The sequence below is a fragment of the Mycteria americana genome, chromosome 1 (genome assembly GCF_035582795.1).
Source record: "Mycteria americana isolate JAX WOST 10 ecotype Jacksonville Zoo and Gardens chromosome 1, USCA_MyAme_1.0, whole genome shotgun sequence".
NCBI lineage: Eukaryota > Metazoa > Chordata > Aves > Ciconiiformes > Ciconiidae > Mycteria > Mycteria americana.
Genome location: NC_134365.1, coordinates 192,591,872 through 192,614,608, shown reverse-complemented (window position 1 = coordinate 192,614,608; position 22,737 = coordinate 192,591,872). Strand labels below are relative to the sequence as shown.

The following is a 22,737-nucleotide window of genomic DNA, read 5'->3' as shown; positions in this document are numbered from 1 at the left end:
GGGGATGGGTTTCTGATGCTTGTGCCATGAGTTGCTGAATCTTGTACTAAAACACTGTATCCCAACTTTTGTCAGGATGCGGAAAATAGCATTTTTCTAGATGCTTTTAACCTCATTCAGTGTTCTTCAGGAATGTCCATTCTATGCTGTGTTCATTTAAAAAAAAAAAGTAAAATAAAAGGTAGTAAAGGTAGTACTACTACCTTTTTTTGGCAATAATATTTGTTTGGTCACTGACTGAGTGGGTATTTCTGCTTCCTACGTGTTCTGTCAGTTTTGAAACAGCCTCTAAACTTGATTTCCTTCTCCCAGCATTTTGCTGCTTGCTTGTTACCTTACTATCTCAGCTGGATTATATCTGAGTCTGGGACCAGACTGAACTTCAATTTTTTTTCTTAAGTTTTTGACTTCAGGACAGGGAAATAAAGTTGTGCTTCAAAAATAACATATATCACAAAGTTTTCTTGTGGGATGCTTTCTTTCAGATGGCCTACATACTCAGCAACAATCAAGCTGACTTTAGCCTTGATGAAGAAGTTAAGGAGAAGCTGTTGGCCCATATTCTTAAACATTTAGGTGGCAATCTGTTCAGTTTTACCTCAAATGTTTACATGCTTACTATCCTTGCTGTATTTGTGGTGCTAAGGATTCCTAGACAGCTCTCAGTTTCCAATAGTGTGTACAAAGTAATAAGGTAGTGGAGGACTTGCTCACTCTTATTCTTGCGAAAGTGATATTGTTTAAAACAGCGTTTTAATAAATACATATAATGTAGCCTTTAATTTCATTGAAGGAAAGCTCATCATAGGAACAGAAGACAGTGTATTTGTCTAGTGTTTATTATGAAGGATTTGTAACTCTTCCTATAAAGAGTACTGAACCTGTAAATGAAAACAATATTAACATTATTTCAGTTTGGGACCACATTTTCAAAGTGTAGTACAGTTTAAATACATAAATTAAGCACAGAACTAGCAGATTTGTGACCACTCATTGCTTGTATGGAAAAATCAACTGCAATCGCATGCTTGCCTTAGAATAATTTGAACATTGCTGTATTAAAAACAAAGAGGCCTTTCCAAATAGTTGGTAACCCAAACCAGAAATTTGCCAAAACTTGGAACTTACCCAAACCATTGGCTAAAGAATCACTTTTGAACTGAGCAAAACAGAGCCTAAATTCATTCCTTTGCATTGATATTGCAGTTACAGAAGAGATTATTACAATCCCTTGAATGAAATCATTGCCTCAGATTAATTGAATTTGTGGTTCAGTTGTTTGTATTGCTGTTACCTTGCCTGTCCTTCAAAGGGAACGTGTTCAAACCTGAAATTCAGATTAAAAAATCCAAACTTTTTCAATTACTTCAGGCAGAACTATGCTATTTTTAATCTTGGAAAATCTATTTCTGCTATTACTAGAAGACTGATACAATGAAGACTTTTGGTCTACATAAAGATTCATTTTGAACTTTATGGGGATAGTAAGTTTTAAGTATATCTTGCTAGGTTAATAAAACGTATTAAAAACAGATCTGGTTTACCCTTTCCCCTTTTCATACCTGAATAACTTCAGTCACTAAGTCTGAACAAACGAAATGGCTGAATGTTGTCACGGTTTTCGCTTTTTGCATTAGGAAGCTTAAATTACAGAAATGTACTTCTGATTTTGAGTTGATTGGAAGGTATATATTTTCTTATGCTTCATATAAAAATCCTGTTTTACAGTCTGATTTCCTTCCTATTTATATGATTTATCATATACTGTAAACTGAGCAATTGTATTCACTGAAATGTTTGTTCTTAATCCTGGAGAATCCGTGGCTCAGGTTTCATAGATCAGCTTTTAGTGCCTTTTTTTTTTTTTAATTCTGCATTCGCCAAGTAAAAATACTTTTATTTATTGAATGGTAATGATTGCCAAAACATATTTAAAAGAAAACCTCCACTAAGGTAGTGCTTTTCTCTTTACAAATATGTGTTTGCATTTTGGTCAAAGTGTAAGATACAGGTTTTTAAAGCAGAGCAGTGTGTTACATACACAGGTATTCACCGACTAAGAGAACAGAGTATGTTGCTTGGAAGCAGATAAGGAAAATGATTCTCCTCGGTCTTCTTGCCAGGCCCCAGTGTTTTACTGAACCCTGTAAATGATTATATGTTCCCTGGAAATCTAAATGGATGTGACCCCAGTTATGAGAGAAACCTGGTGGTTGGAAGGATTTTTAGGAAAATACTTAAGGTGCAAATTTACTGCATTGCTAAGAATGGTCAGAGTTGTTGGAGGTGGCCTGATGCTTTGGAGGAGCAGACACTTGCTAAATGGTGCATAATGCAGTTCTTTGTTATTGCCAACGAGCTATATGGTGTTTTCCTTTGACAGAGATTCTGGAGTGACTTACACAACTGGACATCTGAAATGAGACATATAGTCTAATACTGAAGCCAAAGGAGCACTGTGATGCTTTACTTTTTCAGACATGCTCTGTGGTTTTGTTTGTTTCTTTTGGGGGCTGGGGCAGTTCCTTCACGAGAAAAAGAGCTATCAGTAGCAAAAGAAACATGCATTTTTTGGCAGTTCCTTGCAAAAGTGAAGATACAAGTTAGGCTTTTTGCAGAGCTAAGTTACCTGATTACATGCAGTGAGTATCCATGGCTTTTGATAACCTGAATGTCTCATGAGGATACTAAGTAGTGAAGAGTCCAGATGTGTAAAAGTATCTCCTAAAAGGTGCTGATATTCAAGTTACAAGCGAAGAGAAACTTTCTTCTGCATATTCTGAGCTGTAGCTGGGCAAAAGATTGTTGGTCTTCAGAATTTCTGAGCTGTCCCCCTAGAAACTACTGAGGTAGAATTAATACAGGGAATTTCAGGCCGTGGAGTCCTGGTGCCTACAGGCAGAAGTCTGTTTGCCGTGTGCCATCTGTGTAGGCATGAACAAGTTTCATTTATAGGGAAAGATTTCTATTTGAACTTCTTCAGGTATTACTCCAGCTGATGCAGCCCATTTGTAATTTGAATCACCCTGTGGAGGTTGGTCCCTAATCCTGGGGCATTTAAGATGTATAAGATCTTTCTAGTGCCTATAATTATGGTAGAAATCTTTTTGAGCACATACTGCGTATACATAGAAGAGGCTAATCTGGCTTCCCTGACTTCTATGACTATCATGCATTCTTTTTAAAGAAATTAAACTGTATTCTTCATGCTTTTAAAAACCCTAAACCCAATGTTTCCATGGTTGTTGAAATTTCCTGGACTGAAGAATGGCATGCTATTTACAAAGAACTTGTTATTGATTTCAGTGCTACTTGTGAAGAATTCTGCTACTGAAACGCAGAGCATGCATACCTGTGTTAGCTTGTCTCAGGAAAAATGTGAAAGGTCTGTCTGCTTTGAAAATAGGCGTTCGAGATCTTTTTAGTAATACCATTGCTGTAATGCAACAAAGAAAACATTAGTAAAATGCGTCCGTTTTCTTTTCATCTTCTGTACAGTGCCGTCAAGTTCTGATGTTTAGTACCTTGAGTTTTGAGTTGCTCCCCTACTTTAAGAATAAAACAATCATTTTATCCAACAGTGAAATCAGTCTGGGTGAACGACCAAGTGAAGTGTTGTGAGACTACATGCAGGTGGTTCGTGTGTATTTCGTTGCTGAAGTGAGTCTGGCTGGCTTTGGATTTCAAAGGTAATGTAATTTGTGTTATCACAGCCCTGACTCTGCTGAAATCATACCATGCTACTGCCTAACCCGTTAGCCAATTCCTAGCTATGCTGTTCTGGTAAAAAAGATAAGCAAGGCACAAATGTAGTCCCTTTTCTAAATGGGAGACAAACAGCAGAGAAATATCTATGTCAACCTGGAATTTCTCTGTCAGAGCTCTCAACAAAACCTAAGTATCCTCAATCTCAATTTATGACTGTCTTTCCCCTCTCTAGTTGTGGGTTAATTATTAAAGAGTCATTAAGAATTATGATGGCTCAGCTATTATTAAAACACATCTTGTTTAAATAAATTCTTCCTTGTAGCCATATAATATTAAGAATGCATTGTCAAAAAACGCCAATACTAAACCCCCCAGATTTGGATTATTTTTTAATGAGCAGTTAAAACAATGGAATTCAATTGAAAATTCAAGTAAGACTCAGTAAAACTACTTTGAGCGGCACTATTTCGGTGCTCCTAAAATAGTGCCTACTTTAGCTTTCAAGCCACTGTGTGACTAGATCCAGAGCTTTTAAAGTAAACGATAAACGTAATTATACCTTTTAAAATCAGCTTCTTAGCTTGGTTTGACTGGAGTTAAGGGAAGTTTTGGCATTGGTTTCAATGGGATGAAGGTTTGATGTCTGATTGCTATTACCCTTAGTTTTTGGTATGTAATTGAAGCCACCTAAAAGCTTTTATTTTGTGTGAGAATTACCAGAAAAATTACTAGAAATACTAATGCCCCAGTAGAGATGAAAATTGTCATAAAATTTAAAGCTGTACAGCTCTGCAGAAAGGTTAACTTAGTTATGACAAATTTTCACTGTGAACCCACATATGTACAGCATGTGTCTTATTCGGAGTTGTTGCTAGAGGAATACTACACCAAACCAGGGGCTCAGGTTCCTTTTAGCATCATGAACCATGGGACGTCTGCAGCGCAATTCACAGAGCAGCCCAGCATCGTGGGCACCTCAGTGAGATGCAGTGCGGTGCTCTCCCTACATGCCTCTTGGATTTCTTTCTGAAAGAAAGGAGGGCAAGCAGGAGAAATGGGAGAGACCCAGATCTTGCCCTGGTCTGCAGTCAAGGACCACCAGCGTTTGCAATGTGGGTGTGGAGCACATCTACAGTCAGCGCAGCCCCGGGAAGCAGCAAGGCGAGATGTGGTTAAGGATCACCCTGCTGCTGTGCTGATGTTTGAACAGCTGGAGGACGCGTTCAGCTTCGGAAGAGAAGCAAGTGGCAGTAATGCCTATGTAATCAATGCAGGGGTCTAGGGCTGCTGCTGCCTTTCATGCTGACTTGTAGCATCTCTGGAGCACCTGAGGCTTCCAAAAGGGAAACAAAAAAGCGCAGGCCTTCTTTCATAAAGCTCATGTGACAAAAAGAAAAATAGGGATTTTTCTTTTTGCTCAATAATTTTAGTTCCCCTGTTTTATGTAAGTTGTGATGGAGGATTTCTGTTGAAGTGTCATTCAGCTTATGAAGGTCATTTATTGACACTCTAGTCCATAGCTGAGATTTTACTCTGAATCTCCCCGCTCAGCCAGCCCCAGCTGCTCACTTGGAAATGATCTGTTAGCAGAAACTACTGCACACGAAGGTCACACCTCAAAGTACGTAAGAAACAAGCTTATCTTCATGAAGACAAAACTTTCCCATCATGACCTTCAATGACCTTCAAAGAGACAATCTTCAAGAAATAAACCCTGTAATGGTTCAGGAGCTATGGACAAAACATTAGTAATTTTTTTCATTCTTTGCTTTTATGACCTGAGCAAACAGATTTGATCCAACAGAAAAAGTAGTAGTTTATTTTCTTAAACTGGACTTTCCTTGGGCTGGTGAAGCTGGTTTTCACTTGAGTCTTTATATGTTGGTCTAAGATCAAACATGGAAAGGGAAGAGTTTTAAGAGTTCTTATGAACAATTACAAACGTAAAATGGAAGTGTGTTAAATATAAAAGTTTAAAGTAAGTTTAGGCATATGTTTAAATGCTACCATGCTTTTTTTTTTTTTTTAATGAAAGACTAGTAGTTGTTTCTGTAGTGATAATCTTCAGAAGTTAAAAGTAAAGTTTGTATATTGGATTTACCTGTAGCTCCTGATGCCTTCGTGCCATCTTCTGTTACTTCTATCTCTGCTTTGTGAATAGCTTCTGAAATATAAAGACTACCTTGCTCTGCAAAATACCCCAGAAATGAGTATTAATAGTTATTTTCTGAAATCCATTGTGAACACCATTTTTTTCTTCTTAATTCAGAATGCTTTTACCTTTTTTCTGCAGAATCTAAGGATGACAACTGTTAGGTATTTCACCTGGGCAACTAATTCAATGACAGCATACTGAATACATGTCCCATTATTAGCTTTTTTTCCTGTTGCAAATTCCTTCTATTGGTTCCTTCACCACATCATGTTCAGAAAGACAGCACAGTATAAACCCGCATTTCAGTTGCTTTTTCTGTATCTGGCTTACACATTAGAAGATCCTCAGTTCTAATTTTGACTCAGCTGCTGAGTTTTCATACATGTGCCTAATATGGATGAGCATAGACAGTCTGGACATCTAAGCTGGCTTGATATTAAGGACTTTTTAGCTCAGCAGGTAGCTGAGATAGTATGACTACATGGCTTTTGGACCAGTGTGACCTTATGTGCAGGCAACTTGGAGAGTAAGCGAAAACGTTCCTCTGTGTCTTGAATGTATCTGCCTGAACATGTCCTTTTTCAGAGTGCAGCTTGCTTGGTGGCCCAGGTACCTCTGACTTCCACATGAAACGTGGATCCTGCTTTCAGACAAGCAGTGAAGTTCTTAGGAAAGAATCACTACTGTGAATGCGAAGTTGGAATATTTTTCTGCTTAAAGGCATTTCTGCTATTGACTTCTCATAATTCAGATCTGCTTGCTAATCTGGGGGAGAGGGGATGACAAGATTTTGACTGTGTTTGTAGCGGTATAAACCTGGAAGAGCTGTGAAGTGTCCTCGCATTTCTGCTGACGGAGCCAGCTGCAATCTGGCCCATTTCCACTGGTGTCCAGTGGTGGGAGTTGGGCTCAGGCTACAGAAGAGCATTGCTTTGGCACAGTATAGGAACATCGTTAAAGTGAGATAACACGTGAGGAAGGTGACGTTAAGTTACTTTAGTCTAGGGAAGACAGCGTGTCTCAGATCTCTCTGTTGCTGACAGAGGGAGGCAGGTCCCTTGCCAGCGTGGGTAGGAATGCACACATTTGACTGCCTCTTTGACCACCAATCTGAATACCCTCTTCTCCCTCATTTCTACCCATGTTTACCTGTTTTTTCATCTTTATGACTGTTTTCTCACTGTATGGACAACAGTGGACTGAACGCTGAATGGGAATTACTAGTTTGAGAGGTCTCCCAGATTGTGGTGGAAAGCAAGGTTACATGGTGAGAGCAGAAACAAATTAACACAGTGGGGACAGTGAATGAATACTGGATCAAGGAACGGTTGGAAGGGAAACTGCAGAAAAACTGCTCTTCAGGAAGAAGCAATGGGACTGTGACATAAAATGGAGCTTGGAAAAAAATTAATTTCAGAAGGATACCAAGGAGAGTTACAAGTCTGCTTCTCCCCTGTGGAGGGCAGAAAGAGGGGAAGGTTGTGAGGTTTTTTCTTTCTTGTCTGGATATAAGTATCGAGTCTGACATATAGGTGAAAATAGGGAAATACTAAAAGAACATTTTATGTGTTTCTATCTGAATTTTGTCCTGTCAAAAATCTGGGATGGAAACAAGCAAGACAAAACTGAGGAGAGGCAGAATCTTTTTAATTAGATCACAAAGACCTAATGTATTTTGGAGGAAAAAAAAATGGAAGCTTTCAGGCATAAAGAAGCTATTCCAGGTCTGAAATGAAGTAACACATTTGTTTGCTAAATGTGACCTGGGAGTAAATATTCTGAAGATTATGGCTTCTTCTTCATATGGAAGAGGAACTGAAAACTTACCTGTTCTTTTTCCAGCTGTATCTATTGGTTAAATAAAAGATAAACCTTCCTTATAAACTCTGCCTCACGTAACTCTTAGACTACCATAGCTATAATCCTACTATTGCGATACATAACTGAGTAGTGTAAGAGTAGAACTGAGAAAGGGCCTCAATATGTCCTTTAATCCATAACTCTGCCACAGGCAGGATCAAATACTTCTATAAGCCTTACCCTGTGTGATGTGAAGCAGAAAGCCACCAAGTTGCATAGGAAAGAAGCTGCTAAATGAGATTGTTTATGATGGAGTTCATTTCCTCAAAGTATTTATCTTATTTAAATAGATGTTAACTTCATAAAATGTATCCTTGTGCACTTTATCACTATATTAACATTTGTTTGCAATAAAAAAAGCAGCAGGCTTTAACAAATAAGTGGGCATAACAAATTATTTTTAACGTGCATCTCTTTGCAGTCTGAGATATGTACTGCAATAAAAAAATGCTATGTTCAGTTTTAAAAGGGGTATAAAAACCCCGTAAGTAATGTGCCTTCTGAGGTTCATCCCAGAAAAGCAACTTTTCTGTAAAAGCAGGTTTGTCTAAATTGGAGGAATTTCTTGTTGTCATACCTCCATTTATTTACTCACACACACAAGAATTGCATGAACTCTCTGCATCTCTAGGAGCTGCTACCACTCTGAGTCTTTGCTATGAGCAGAAATGACTAAGTTGAAATAATTTGTGTTGCTGAAAGTAGTAAAAAAAAAAAGAAATAGATAATTTGGATTATTTTAGTACTTAATATTAAATAGGGATAAAAATTTTCCAAGGAGTGGCATAATTTCAGACTTCCAAAACCAAGACAGTTTACAATCGTAACACTAGTATTTTAGCAAAGGCAAAGTATAATTTAGTCCACTGGTTACTGGATTAGCAAGACAACATAGCATGGGCATATGCCAATATTGTTTGCGCCAATATTGTTTGCAGTGCCAGGAGTTGGAATACTGACTTGTTGGACCAGGATCCCTAACTGTTAAATGACTATTTAAAAACACAAATAGGAATGCAAGTTTTGCTAAAGTATTCTAAATTTCTGAATAAATAACCAGTTTCCAGAGCTATGCTGTCTTCACAGTTTTAATCTTAAAGAAAGAAGGGGCAGAAAAAAGAAAAAAAAAATAAAGCAAGACCAAAACCAACCCTGTCCCTTTCAGATTCCTCTTTCCTACAAAACAACAGCTCAAAATACAATTGCCAATAATAAAGTAGAACGGTTGAGTGTGAACTGTATTTTACAATTTCACAGAGGGAGAAGTACAATCAATTCAGAAGGCCCAGGTCTACTGAATCATTAAAATGTAAGAGTCTACAACTATTGGGTCAGTGATCATTTTTTATTCAGTCAAGCCTCTTACCTGAAATACCTTTAAAATTAGCAGTGATGGGATCAAATGCGTCTCTAATTCCCAAGGCAGAAAAAACTGTCTTTAGGTCAAAAAGGCTTTGAATACAGAACCTGAAATGAATATGATAGATTTTATTCAAATGGGGGATTCATAGTTTCATAGAGCTAAAAGGTGGAACAGATGCAGTGTATTTCAAGCCTTTGCATTTCATCCATCTATTTCTGTATGAGCCCAATGCCTTCTGTGTGATTACGTGTACTTTGCAGAAAAGCGACTCATCTTCACCTGAAGACGTTAACAGAATGAATCTCTTGCCTCCATCTATTGCAATCAGACCACCTCTCAGTCTTCTTGGTGCGTGAACTCTGCATTTCCCCAGGTGTCCTCTTTTTAACAATCTTTTTGGCTGTAGCAAAGGGCCTTTTGAAACATTTGCAAAAGATTAGCTTGGAGAAAACGAATGTTAATGTACAAATTGTTTTTCAGCGCTTTGTTAAGGTAGGGAATGTATTGTAAGAGATGTGTAACGTAGCCCTTCCATGCTGATCCATACAATAGGTACAGCCACAAAAGGCCCTCCTGCACCTGATTCTTCCTGCTATGCAATTTTGTTTGAATAGATGATAGAAAATACCTCCAGGACGTGTGCCTTTGCTAGCAATGATGAGTGACTAATGTGGAAAACGGATGGCTGAAACTTGCTTTGTGCACAGAAAGATGGGTATGACTGGTGGGGGGCCCCAAGGTCTTTGTAGAGTACTTCTGTAGTATACTAGCAAGTTGTAAAAATAAGCTATTGCTTTTTTTTTTAAAGGTTATGTATTTACTCTTCTTTAAGCAAAGAGAAAAATGGAATGTGGGAAAGGGCGAGGAACATTTGTCTCTTTTTAGATCTTTAAAGGATTTTAAAGATCTAAAAGGAGACCAAACAAATTTTAAGTAAAAACTGTAGGATCAGCTGAAATACTTGGTTTTTCACAGAATCACAGAATCGTATAGGTTGGAAAAGACCTTTAAGATCATCGAGTCCAACCGTAAACCTAACACTACCAAGACCACCACTACACCATGTCCCTAAGCACCTCATCCAAATGTCTTTTAAATACCTCCAGGGATGGCGACTCAACCACTTCCCTGGGCAGCCTGTTCCAATGCTTGACAACCCTTTCAGTGAAGTAAAATTTCCTAATATCCAGGCTAAACCTCCCCTGGCGCAACTTGAGGCCACTTTTTAGAACAGTACAGAGCATACCAGAAAGTTTTGGCGTTACCAGCTCACCTCTTCATGGCTTAAGAAAGGGTTAGAGCTTTTCTGATCATGTGATGAATAACAAAACTGAAAGTATCTCATTTGATTTTGTCTCACACATTGCTTGCGTGAGCACTATCACACAGAATTCTAACAACCGAAGTAGTGAAGCCGTCTTGCAGTATTAATATTGCTTACCTAGGTAGAAAAATGTCCATCTTCATTCTCTTTAAGCTGTTGGCCCAGAGGGTTATGGTTTTGGCAGAAAGGTGAGACTCAATCTGGGACAAAGATGTTCTTTTGTGGCTGGGAAGCATTAGGAACATGCTGAGTTTCTCCCCCAGGTAGGGTAACTCGACCACGCTGAAAGCCTCCAGAGCTGCAGTCTGGAATTGGCCTGTAGGTGGGCAAATACAGATCTTATTTCATCATTCAAGTGGGGAAAAAACCTCAAAACCCACAACCCAACCCTGGGTCAGCAGATGGCTCAGAACAGCAGTGATGGGATATAAGGGGCTGTCTGTAGCGCATGGGCTCTTACAGCCAGCTCAGGTTGCTCTTAACTCACAACAGTGGCTCATCTGAACAGAGCTGATTGTGCAAGAGATATATATATATATATATATATATATATTTATATATATGTATGTGTGTATATATTTATATTGGCAGAGAAATGCCAATGACAGTAATAGTACCTGAAGCACTGTCTCAACACAGCATGGATATTTTATTACTTTCTCATATAGTAGCTGTCCTCCTTCCTTAGAGTTTAAAAAACATTACTGAGGTGATGACAGTAATTTTATGGTGACTGTTCCTGCAATGCTTGTTCTTTGAATAAACTTACAATTTTCTAATATCTTTCACTAAAAATTCACTACCGATAGAAACGACAAAAACAAAATGAAGAGTGTCGTATTTAGTTAACTGCAACCTACTTTGCCTCATGTTTCCATCTTTACTACCTTTAAAAATCAGTTTTAACCTTATTTCAAGAAACAAATAGTTACATTAAACAATAAAGTACTTAGGCTTATGCTTATTTAAGCACCAAATTTCTTATTTTTGAAAATCTAGGCCTAAAACATACCAAAATCAGATGAAGGTTATAAAAACTAGTCTCAAAAGTAAAAGCTGGCGGGCTTCTGAACTTGTAATTAGTTATGCAACAATTTGTAGCAGACATTTAAAAGTACCATTTTAATTCCATATTTAAATAAAAAATTAGTCCAGGCATTTCTAACGGACTCTGTTATACAGTAGAACAGATTCGATTATCACAATTTTACTTTCTTATTTTTTCATCTGTTAATCCAATAACTAGCATTTCAGAAACACTCAGCAATAGTCAGCAGGCCAGGAGTTAAATACAAGTTGCAAGCAAATGACTTATCACTGCCATTGCTGTAGGTCATCCAAAATATTCCCTCTTCACCCAGCTGTAGTAGTTGTATCTTCAAGGGTAATTACTCACACTTATTCAGTTAGGGGTTGTAAATAACAGAATATAGGTAGCTCATGTTCACAATACCTAAATATTTGCCAATAAATAAGTAGCTATAGGATTTCTCAAATGTTTAGCGTACAACATTTGTTAGTTTTGCAGGTCTGGATTAGATAGGATTCATTAAGTGTTGATTACTCTGCTAGATTAAATTTTAGGCTCTTGGATTAGCCCTCCTGCCATGCAACGTGGACAGGGAATTGCGCTGTTAAAACCACCTCCCAGCACGTGGATCACTTTGCCAGGAAAAGACCTTCTGGTTTGCAACGTGCAAGCAGGGAAGATTTACGTTTGTGGTGCACTGGTCATGAGTGGTTTGTGGTCATCAGTGCCCAATTTGTGGGCATGCTGATATTTTGAAGTCAGCATGTTGTGCATGAAGGTTATACAGTCCTTATTTGTTAATTGGAACAAAAATCAAAGACTTGAGATTATTGAGTCAGAACATTTAGCGTTCCTAACCTGAACTGATTTTGAGCATTCCGTAAAGATTATATATATGCTAAACCAGTATTCAAATATAGTTAACAAATTGCTTGGAAAAATGAATATATATATGTAAAATAGCTGCAGTGTTTAAGAGGCGTCTGTAAACAGTAATGTTGACATTTTCTTAGAGCAGTGTTAATTGTCCCCAGGCTGATTTGTTCTGCATGGCCATGTTAAAAGGATAAACAATGTTGTAAATGTTGAGATCGATAACAGGCCACAACTAATCTGTCTTGCTCTGTGTTTTGGATCCTGAAGGTAGACAGCTGCTATCATTTAATAATGAAGGAAAGTTATCTCCTGCCTCCGTTTTCCTGTAGTAAACCTGTCTTTTCTATGAATGTCAAACTGATTTGTTAGAAATGTTCCTATCATTTCTAGTGACAAAGACTGAATTGGCCCTATCAAATCTGACAATCAGCAAATTTTAAATGATCCTTCTCATTTCAACTTTCCTCAAAAGTCTCTCCAGCTGCAGAGAGCTCACACATTTCAGACTGGATGGAAAGGTAATCCCAGTATTTTCGTTAACTTTCCTTTTCTGGGCAAATATTTAATGCTCCAGCTACCTACTTAAGGACGATAGGATGGCATTCTTGTGTTTAGGCAAATGGTGAGACAAGCACAACTAATGATTTCACATCAAGTTTGCAAGGACTCAGGAGCAAATGGATGGGCAGTCAATGCAGCTCAGCTGCTGAATTTCTGGTCACTCGTCTTTACCCGAGATCTTCACTTGTATAAGCACTGGCAGCCCCCTGCCTTCCGTCATTTTAGACCTCTCATTTCTTTAGCTCACTCTGCTAAAAGAGAAAGTTCAGAGAAAAGGTCTGTTCCTGAGCTAACAGCTGTATGTTAGTCCCAAGAAACCTCTTTGTTTACCTGAATAGCTGTGAAGCAACGAAGGGTGAGGCTGTTCCAGATAGCACAAGCAGCAAAGTCCCTGCAGCGAGCTGGTGATACAAAATCACCTAGGGCTGAAAGATCACGAGTTCATGTAGTAGTTTAAGTTGCTCAACAATGAGGTTGATAAGGTGTAGGGTTTTGGAAAGGGAAACTCTGCACTCCTCAGTAAAGTCAATTAACTTATAAAAGATTCAAATGTCAAGAGGATGGGAGTGCTCCAAGTCAGAGGTGTGAATACACTCGGGAGCTGGCAGTCCCAGCAGGAGGAGGAAGCGTGGTAGACACACCAGGATGTCCTGGAAGAAGAAACACCGCAAAGAAAGACATAACAGTAAGAACAAACTTGCAAAGAGTGGAAAAAGTGATTCCTTAGCCAGGTGAATTATGGTTCAGAGATAAAAAGGCATAGAAATAACGAGCTGCCAACTGCCTGCTTGATGTGACTGTTGCACAGAAAAGGGAAATATTTTAGCCATATAAACAAGAGAAAAAGGAAGAAAGAATGGTGCTGCTGAACACTGTGAATTAAGGTTTTTTTTTTAGATTCATCCCAATTATTTGCTGGAACTGATGGGAAAGAAATAATCTGATGATATAGCAAAGGATAATGCTGAGGTTCGTAATGGAAATGAGGAAAGAACAGGACATATTACAACACCAGAGACAGAAACAAAGTTTACACTACTTGAGAGAGACAAATAATAATCTGGGGCCTGGATGATCACCACCCCAGAATATGAAAAGAACTTGGATGTGGAATTTCAAATGGGTCAGCAAAGATTTTTAATAGACTGTAGATTCATTGTTTCCCATGACTGGAAAACAGGAGTATGTTTATAAAGAACAAGAAAGTAATCTGGGAAATTTTAGGTCTTTGTTTGACAAGTTTTAGAACATACTCTGGAGAAAAGAATAATCAAGTCACAGAGGGAAACAGAAAGTGAGATAAATTGCAATATCAAGTAGACCCTAGCAAACAAATCTATAAGCTTTTTTGACTTGATAACTAATTCGATAAAAAGGCATAGGTCCAGCCATCTAGTTTTAAGTAAAATGTTAAACATAGTTTCACTGTGGCACTATTTACAGGTACAAGTGATGGCAATTAGAGCAAGAAATGAAAGGCAGCAAGCAGCCACTTGAAGGGGAAACTACAATGAGCTAAGTTAAAGGAGGGGCTCCCGAGTTGAAAAGAGGCTACCAGTGGCTTTCCAAAGTATTGCCAACACTCAAGACTTTCATCAAAGTCAAACAGTGAGGTTACCATGATGACTGGAGTGGTGGAAATCAAATGATGATTCAAAAACACAAAAAAAGGTATGTACCTGTGGAGATTTCCCTCTCCTTGATTTACCTAGGTCTCATCAGCTGGAAAAAAAATGGAGAAAGAAAAAAGTCCCACGTGGGGTCAACCTTGAGTAACCACCTGGAGCTGATTCTGCGGTGCACTACGCAAGGTATTTTTAGCAAGTCATAGAAATACTAAGAGCATTTTATCGAGCATGTATATGGCCTCATTAAAGGTATTATGTACATTCCTGGTCACTTATTTTCAAGAAAGATTGATTTAAATTGGAAAAGTGCAGAAAAGGACTAGTAGAGAATTGGCATATCTGTTTTTTGAATAGTTTAGAAGAGCCTGGCATCTTCAGCTTAGCTAACAGGGAATTGAGAGGCAGCTTGGTGACTTGCAAATACATTTGGGAGTAAATATCAAAGCTGAAGAGAAACTATTTAACTTAAAGGATAAAGCTGGTATGATGCTAAGAGATATAAATCGGTCTTTAAAAAATTTAGACTTGGAATTAGGAAGGTTTTTACCCAAGTGCTGCTCTGAAATTTAGGGTAGAAGGGAAAGGAGCTTTTTATGTTTTGAAAGAGATTGTAGAGCTAAATGGCAGAATTTCTGGTGGTAGAAAATTAAGCCTACAGCACAAGTCCTTCTGTCAGCAACCTGCATACTCCAAGCCTTTGAAAGAAGCATACACTGTATTAATATATTATACAAATAAAAGTTTGACCTATGTTTATACTGTTTTAAGCCCATGCTGAGATCATCCACTGATTGGGTATAAGGGCCATAAAAATTTCTCTCCGCTTTGTTGCAGAGTTTGGCCCTGAAGATTTGCAGTTTTACCCTAAAGCCTTGGAGAAAGGCCTGGAGAGACAGGAGGGATGGCTGTGCAGTGCTGGTGCTCCTGGCGATGCTATCCTCTCTCTGGTGCTCACACACTCAAGGGACAAACAGTGATTAGGCTGAGGGGCCAGGAAATTGCTTACCCGCCCCACAAATCAAATCGGTAGGGGCTTGATACTGTTTTAGTCTTAACTGCCCCTCTATCATGGGGTCAGATGTGCTTCCCGTGGTCCTCCCTTCCTAGGTAGCTTTATTTAACAAGCTCCATGCTATTGCAAAGCACTTCATATACTGCGGTACCCTCAGTCTCTCCTGTTCCCTTCTCCTGGCATGTTGTCTTGGTGCCTTTCGGTTGTTTGCTACAGCTGATGAGTTTGTTATGGAGTGCTGGGAGGTGTTGGTCTGTGAGGGACGGGGCATGGACAGTAGATATTTTGGGAACCATTTTGAACCCAGGATCTGTTTCTTGATTGGCCTGGGATTATAAGGAGTCAGTTTGGGCACCCAGGTGGGTTTCTTCATTTGATGGGATTTCTTCTGAGACTTCTCCATGCTGTGAAAATAACACATCTTAGTACAGTAGCTGTGGAAATTAAATAAATAAAACTGTTCCATGTTGTACAATAGACTAAATCTGGATCAAGGACCATTACCGTAGTTAACTTCGGCTGTGTGATGCATTGTGGGCACGTTCAGGGTTGAGCCCTCTGCCGTGGTAAAAGGCAACATCTGGGTATCCATAAAGGAAAACTTCTTTTGCCACATGCTTTTGAAGTACATGGTGCTCACCAGGGAGACCTGGCTCAGCGGTGACCCAGCGCTCTCCAATGGCATGCCATGCACGTCCCCATCTGCAAGGAAAAGAGGTGGGGAGGGGGGACACATGCCATCCTACTTGCCCAGGCCTAAAGGCCAGGTCTGTATGAGTAAATAAAGCAAGTCGGGACTGCTCTCTGGCCCTAAGCGCAAGAGGCACAACTCACAAGGCACTGTTAAACCCTCTACCTTCCCCTCCCCACCTGTACGTGGACCACATTGGGGTTGCCTGTTGTTCCATCCTCTCCCCAGAACCAAGCTCAAGCTGATCAATGTTGAGGGCCAAAGTTGTGCCAGGACTATGCTACTCACTGGACAGCGTGGGTGACAGCAGCCCAGTGCTCAGCACCATGCCCTGGCCCTAACTGGTTTTCTAGCTTAAATGTGCCCACACGTATCCTGGAGTCGTTCATTGTTAGCACCAGAAATCCCTCATGAAATGGATTCGTGATTACAGACCGCTTTATGAAGTAACTAAGTCAACTGAAGCTCATACCCTCATTCTCCCCCTCTCCTATTTACTTGGCAGTTCAACTGATCCTGCTTTGGGTATCTCAAAGATTTTTGAAAGTGTGATCCACTTTTAATTCATCGATATGCATGTGAGCACCACAATATGAACTCCCATTTTAGTACCTGCTTCTAGAGCAAGACTTTTCTATCATGAAGCTGGATCACTTATTACAGTTCATTCGAGAAGGACAGAAATTTTTTTTTCCAATAGTAGCTTTAATGTGTGTGTTTAACATCACCTTACATGTTGATAGCCAAATTAATACTCATGTAACTTAAGTTGATAGGGCAAATCAGGGATTGATTTGCTCTACTGCTTCTAAGGACTTCCTTTTTCAATTAATTTTTCGTTGACACAGAATTTAATTTCATTACTTGCTTGTGTGGAAAGTAAATTCTTTTAATTTCCCATTTTGACTTTTTAAACGCAGAGTCTGACTGCTGAGCTTACGGCCCTGCGTGTTCCCCACAGCAGCATGAAAGCATTCAGTGCAGCGAACTCGGTCCCTGGGAAATTTGGCTGCTTCTCATTAAAACTGAAAACATTGCAAAGGATTGCCATTTTTAAAATTAGAGGAACAAGGCCAAGTGGTTACCAGCTTGATACTGCAAACTTATACTCACAGATTCAGACCTATTCCAGCTCTTTCGTCACATTAGAAATGAGCATCAGCACAAGAATTCGATTTCCTAGCTCTCAGCCTTGGTTTGGACAACATGGAGTGTGGCAAAAAACTTTATACTTGGTTAAATGCAATTTCTCTCGTTACTCTTATTTTACATTTTATTCATGTGCAATCATTCTCATGGGTTGTTACGTTACCTCCAAGGTTACTGGTGATCCATTGCTGTATTTGGGCTGCGGTTCTGTTGGGGTCAGTAAAGTTGGTTTGCTGCAGGGTGGTGTTTGCCCAGCGCGCAGCACGTGCAGTGAAACGGGGCGAGAGCTGCACGCCGGCATCCACGAAGAAGGAACATGCCAGCTGAACCACTGTGCCTTGGCTGGGGTCGGTCGCTCCTTCGTACACCGTGTGCAAGAAATCCTGCACGCTTTGATCTGCTAGGCAAGAGAGAGGGAAAAACTGCCATTATCGTGTTGAGGCTAAGGACAGCAGAGATTGCACCAGGGCTCTGCAGCTCTCAACTCCAGTGCTGACACTGGTGTCCTCTGAAAGTTAAAGCACTGTAACAACTGAAGCACCCTTGACTTCACGGGGTATTACTGTCAAGCACTGCTGCCAAGGACGGCGAGGCACTGGGCACAGGAAAGCACTCTTCATGTTGCTGTAGAAATCACTCTAGTGCAGATATGTCAAGTGACTGATTCCACATCAGGCTCACACCTCTATGCAAACACAGGTCTTACAGTTCATAAGGTACATTATTTTTTCTTGGGCACTCTCCAAGTTCCCATTAGTGAGATTTAGCACCTCTGGCCGTGACTGGCTGAGCTGCCAATGCTGCAGTACCGCTGTCTCCTTCTCCTGCCATTATCGATGCCACCCATCCCAGGAAAGGCATCTCCCTGACTGCCCCAGGTCTGTCTCTGCTACCCTTAGCCCTTATGTGTTGTTTTGTTTCTTGAAGGATGGTTCCCCAAACTGGCCCAGTATTGCAGATGAGCCCTGGCAATGCTAAATAGAGCTGGAGACTCTTCTTTTTATACAACCTACAACAGTGTCTGCTTTTTTTTGAAGTACAATTATATTTCCCATTCAATATTCATTTTTTTTAATTCCTAAGAACCCTCAGATCCTTTCCTAAAACCACTATTCTTTGGCTCATTGTTCCCCAGTTTGAACGGCTGATTATTCCTTCTAAATGTAGAATTTTGCACTTGTTCTAATTGAATTGTGTCCTATTTACTTCACGCATTTCTTCAATTTTCCAGGATTCTTTTAAATTCTGTTCTGGTCTTCCAAAATGCTTGTAGCAATTACGAGCTCAGTGTCATTCAAAAATTCAGTAATATATTCTCTGGTTTGTTGTCTACTGATGAAAATAGTTGAATAGTGCCCCAGTCTCCTGTTCCTGGGGAGCTCGTGGTAGTTCAACAGTGGTGGCTTCTGTGATGGATAAAGGGTCGAGGTGTGGGCCCAACAGGAACATGAGTCCTGCAAACGTAGAGGATCTTGTGTTTTTAGGTCCCATCCCTGGAAACATTCAAGGTCAGGTTGGATGGGGGTTGGATGGGGCTCTGAGCAACCTGATCTAGTTAAAGCTGTCCCTGCTCTTGCAGGGGGGTTGGACTAGATGACCTGTAAAGGTCCCTTCCAATCCAAATCATTCTATGATTCTATGATTTTTAAAATCACAAAGTTTCTAGTAGGCTCCCTTGAAGGGTGATTTAGCAGCCATTTCTGGCTGTCTTTATTTTGCTTGCTGTCATGGTTTGTGATGGGATGGTTCAGGCCGAGGTGACCTCCTGAGGCCTGGGACTTGCACCCAGTCTGAACAATGTTTACGGGCTCTGTGTCAAATCTCCTCAAACCTCCCGTGTTTGCGGTTCAGCCCCTTTCCCATATCCCTTGTTGTGCTTTGGAGGAGACTTGCCTATGCCCAGCCAATAAAAGTCTTGTTGAGAATGTTCCTTGCCTTTAAGATGTTTTCAGCACTCCTATAAATAAGTATTCCATAAGGACTGGGAAATGTCTGGAGCACTGCTCTTCTTCAGCAAGACACCAGTGCCTCTTGGCTCTGTGGGACCACCAGGACCTTTCTAGTTTCCCCACCAAGTGTCCCAGTTTCTGTGTGAAATCTCAGCAGCTCACTGTTGTGTATGAATTGCTGGCCACTGTCTTCAAGGGGGATCAGTATTGTGCCCCTTGCTTCTCCAGGTTCCCGTTCCATGGGCATTCCATGGGCATGGGCATTCCAGGTTCCATGGGCATGGCGGGGCTCACCGTTATGGGCTGACTGGAAATCTCCGTTTTGACTCAAGGGAGACCTTAGGCAAACGGAGGAATCACCCAGTGTCTCCAGATGCCTGTGGGCGTCGGCAGTGCTGGAGAGGAGTCAGGCTGGGCTGCCGCCTGGGACATGGGCGGTTTGGGGTGGCTAACCGGGGAAGTCCATCCTGCCTGGACCGACCGATCCCAGGCTGAGTGTTAGGCAGGATCTCCGTGAACCTCCAGCTGCCAGCCAGGTGTCATCAGGAGACTTTTACTACATTGGTTCAGATTCTTGGTGGCGTAAAGGGAGATTTTCACGTCTACCGATTTCTACCACCTGAGAATCCAGTGCACATTTTCTGACCTAATAGTGCTCCTTTAATAACCTGCAGGAAGACTAATCACCTGTGGGAAGTTTGGTATTAAAATTCAGATCTATTACTCTTTAAGGGATAAAATATTGAACTCCTTGAACAGATGTCAAGAAAACTCACATGGTCTGAGGTGTAAAGTGCTTTTCTCGTGTGTTTTGCATTAGTGCAGAAGCATTTGGCAAGCTCTCTGGAGGATGTGAGAAATCAAAGATGGTAAATTAGAAGCAGATGTTAACGTGAGGTGTGGTATCCTGAGCTTGTAATTTCAGTCATATCAAAGTGCTTAGCTAACCAAAGTCCTGAATTCTTACTCGGAAAACAGTTCAAAATTGCTTTAAAATACTCTACCATGGATAAAATAAAACAGCAAGAAGAAAGCATTTTAAAGCATGTCATTTGTCTGTGCTGTCTAGAGAGACATCCCTTTATACATTGTTTTTCTTAGTACTAGAATAAAGGTGAACAAATCTTTCAAACATTAAAAGAAGATTACAAGTGCATGTAAGAGCGGATTCTCTGTGAATAGTGAATGAACCATCAATGTTTTCATTGTTTTCAGCCTGCTAAGGTTTTAACCACATCCTTCATCATTGTTTAAGACAGACCAACAGAAACAGTAATGCAAACATCTCACGGAAGAAAGGAATTTTATCAGATATGCATATATACGTGATTTGGTTTTACTCATCTGATAGGAAATTTGATCTAAGTATTTGATTTATTTATTTGATTTAAACCATTTGAGGAAGTGGCTTCCTCCTCTGTCACTGGAAATGTGCTGTTACAACCAATAGCAATAGATCTCATCCTACTTTATTTTCACATTCATGCGTTACTATTATTGAAAGCCAAAGCTCGTGTGGCTTGTGCCACAGACAACTGAAACGGAGATAAAATGTCTGCTTGATATGATGTGCCACACAGGAAGAGGTGAGGCAGTGCAAAAGAGCTAGCAGGTCATTAACAACCTCTGCACTTCTCTTTGTTACGTTTTGTGTGGAGATCTGTGCCTGAATTTCACTGTGCAATATTATTCTTAAGGTTCTTTCTTAATAACTGAGCCCCTAATGACCAGAAGTGTCAAGCAAGGTATAATCCTTGTATGAATTAATGTCGTTTAAAATTACCCTACCGCATTTACAGAACCAGGAGTCTTATAGGCAAGACTTTATTATATCAGCTGCTCATAATATAGCTGCACTGTCCTTGTGTCAGTACATGCAGCTGTGTCTGTATATATCGGCCAGAGTTAGCTCTTACTGCTGTGTTGGTTTTGAATATCAGTGCTATACAGAACAGTAATGGTGACTCAGGCAGGTTACAGCACAGGACGGGGAAATTGCTGTAGGTTTTATCTTTAGTCTTCATAAGCTGAAAGTAAATTTTATGCTGAGAAATAGTGGTGTCATCTCTATACATAAGTCTTGTATGTAAGCTGCAAATTTTGAAGATGAGGCAGTCATCTGCTTTTCATAAACATTGTGCCCATAATGTAAAATAGTTTTTGACATGTGATGTGAGATGGTAGGATAATCCAGAGCTAAAATGAAAACAGCATCCTTAAATTCAGCTGACTTAATGCTGGATTTTAAGACATCTGCCTTTTCCATATCCCTTCCAGATTCCCAGTGAGTTTTATTTTAGCCTGCTTTCAGGGAAAGATGCAATTGCACCATCCATCTGTCCATGTGTATCTCTCTTTGCCAGTCTCCTTATAACTTTTCATATTTTGGGCCAGATGTGATAACATTAGAAAAAGGTGCAAAGTTTTAAAGATAATTCAATTTCTATAGGTTTCATAAAATTTGTTAATGGGATAGGAGAGACAATGGCACCTCCTTGCAGAAAATGGCACCTCCTGCCTGGCACCTCCTTGCAGAGGACACAGGGGAGGCCAGGACACAACAGACACGATGAACCTCTGGGAAACCGGCAGCAATTCTGCTGTTCATGGAAGTAGCTTTTCTAGATGTAGTTGTATTTCGGTGCAGTAAGAGAGTAAGTACTGATGAAGAAAAAAGAGGACTAACATGCATATCAAATACTCCCTTGAGTTTCCGTTTCCCAGCTGATACCTGGCTATCAAAGATGGAGAAAACACTCCTAAACTACATCTTGTAGTGAGACAGATGACAGAAGTTTAGTATGATGTATGCAATTGCTGTCTCCTTAGTAAAGCTGTGAATTTATTGCAAAATGTAAGAAAATAAGTATTTTTTTTAAGCAGTACGTTACCATGAATGTTGTATCCTAGGGCATCCTGCAGCTCCGTAAAGGTATTTCCTTGAGCTCCAAACTGCAGCAGCTCCAAAGAAACAGCCACGCTTGCTGGAGAGACTACCAGATTGGTTCTGTTCTCTGCTTCCGATACATGCCGGTAGATATTGATGGCAAATTCAGTCTTCAGCTCTTTCAGCTCATCATAGGAGATGCAGTTTCCTTTGGTGAAGCAGCAAGTAGACAGGATAAATGCAGAGAAGAAAATGGGCAACATGAAAGCGAGCTGGGAACACTCTCCACCAGATAATCATACCTGCAATTAATAATACAGATATATTTAGAAAAGCAATAGGATGACCTGACAGAGGAACTTTCTCTTTCCATCAGTGTTAAGATATCGCTTGCAATAGTAATGATCACTGTTAAAATACTTGTCCAGGTCTACCCAGTGGCTATTGTAAAAAAAAAAAAAAAACAAAAAAAAGATGTAGGGACATGCTGATGACTGTGTTGACTAACGAGAACTGAGTTTTCCAGAATGCTGTACCCGTGTAG

General features: G+C 40.0%; 1 protein-coding gene across 1 annotated transcript; it reads right to left on the bottom strand.

Annotated features, from left to right (window-relative positions):
* Positions 1–840: 840 nt before the first annotated feature.
* On the bottom strand, positions 841–22,456 carry SERPINE3 (serpin family E member 3). Its single transcript, XM_075491993.1, has 8 exons — positions 22,198–22,456; positions 17,521–17,754; positions 16,022–16,219; positions 10,528–10,726; positions 9,090–9,190; positions 5,810–5,896; positions 3,353–3,436; positions 841–881 (listed from the first exon to the last, which is right to left on the bottom strand). The coding sequence occupies exons 1-8, from the start codon at positions 22,454–22,456 to the stop codon at positions 841–843; spliced, it is 1,203 nt and encodes a 400-aa protein (XP_075348108.1).
* Between the last annotated feature and the right edge of the window lie 281 nt (positions 22,457–22,737).